Source organism: Rattus norvegicus, chromosome 1, assembly GCF_021556685.1.
Source record: "Rattus norvegicus strain SHRSP/BbbUtx chromosome 1, alternate assembly SHRSP_T2T, whole genome shotgun sequence".
Taxonomy (NCBI): Eukaryota; Metazoa; Chordata; class Mammalia; order Rodentia; family Muridae; genus Rattus; species Rattus norvegicus.
The window spans coordinates 172116370-172117308 of NC_141534.1; the positions used below are offsets into that span (position 1 = coordinate 172116370).

Below are 939 nucleotides of genomic sequence, written 5' to 3' on the forward strand. Positions count from 1 at the left end.
TTAGACCCTCCTAAGCAGGTTCCTTATTCCCTGCTTAATCTCCCTGGTTCTCACCCCATAAACAATGGGATTCAGAGCTGGGGGGATGAGGTGATGAAGTATATTGAGCAGGATGGGGACATCCGGAGGAATCCTCTCCCTGGCCAGGTTAGTGATGACCAGCACCAACAGGACTGTGCTGAAGAAGAGAATGAGGATGAAGTGGGAACCACATGTGCTCAGGGCCTTGGCCACAGCTCCCTCTGCTTTGATCCTGAGCACAGCCTTCAGAATGAAAGAATAAGATAGGACAATGAGGATGAGGTCAGAGCCCAGCAGGGTCCAACCTATGACAAACTGGTACAGTTTATTAAAAGTGATGTCATCACAGGAGAGTCTGGATACAGACATGTTAGTGCAGATGCAGTTCTTGATAATTCTTGCACAATATCTCAGTTGGGAAGAAAATATGGGGATGGGCATAGTAAGAATCCCATTTCTGGTTGCTACAAAGATGGCAGCCCTAACCACAAACTGGTCAGTGATGATGGACGGATACTGCAGAGGCTTACAGATGGCCACATAGCGGTCATAGGCCATGACCATGAAGGTGCAAGACTCCATCGTCAGGAAACTGTTCATGACAAACATCTGGAGGAAGCAGGCAGAGAAGCTGATGGATTTATTGTCAAACCAGAAGATGGCCAGGACCTTAGGTATGACTGTGAGGCAGAGCACAATGTCTAGCAGGGACAGAAGGCTGAGCAGGTAGTACATGGGCTCATGCAGAGAGGCCTCCATCCTGATGGTGATGAGAAGGGTGGCATTGGCCCCCATGGCCAGGAGGAAGAGGAGGCTGAGGGGCAGGGACAGCCAATGCTGCCAGGTCTGATAGTTGGGGAAGCAGATGAGAAGGAAGTCAGGGACCAGGATAGAGGAAATATTGCTTTGTGCTTCCAT

The 939-nt window shown here is 49.7% G+C and overlaps 1 protein-coding gene across 1 annotated transcript; it reads right to left on the minus strand.

Moving 5' to 3' along the window:
- Positions 1 to 939, minus strand: Or56a5 (olfactory receptor family 56 subfamily A member 5). The gene is given in 1 exon segment (NM_001000549.1): positions 1 to 939. A coding segment is annotated over 1 exon segment (939 nt).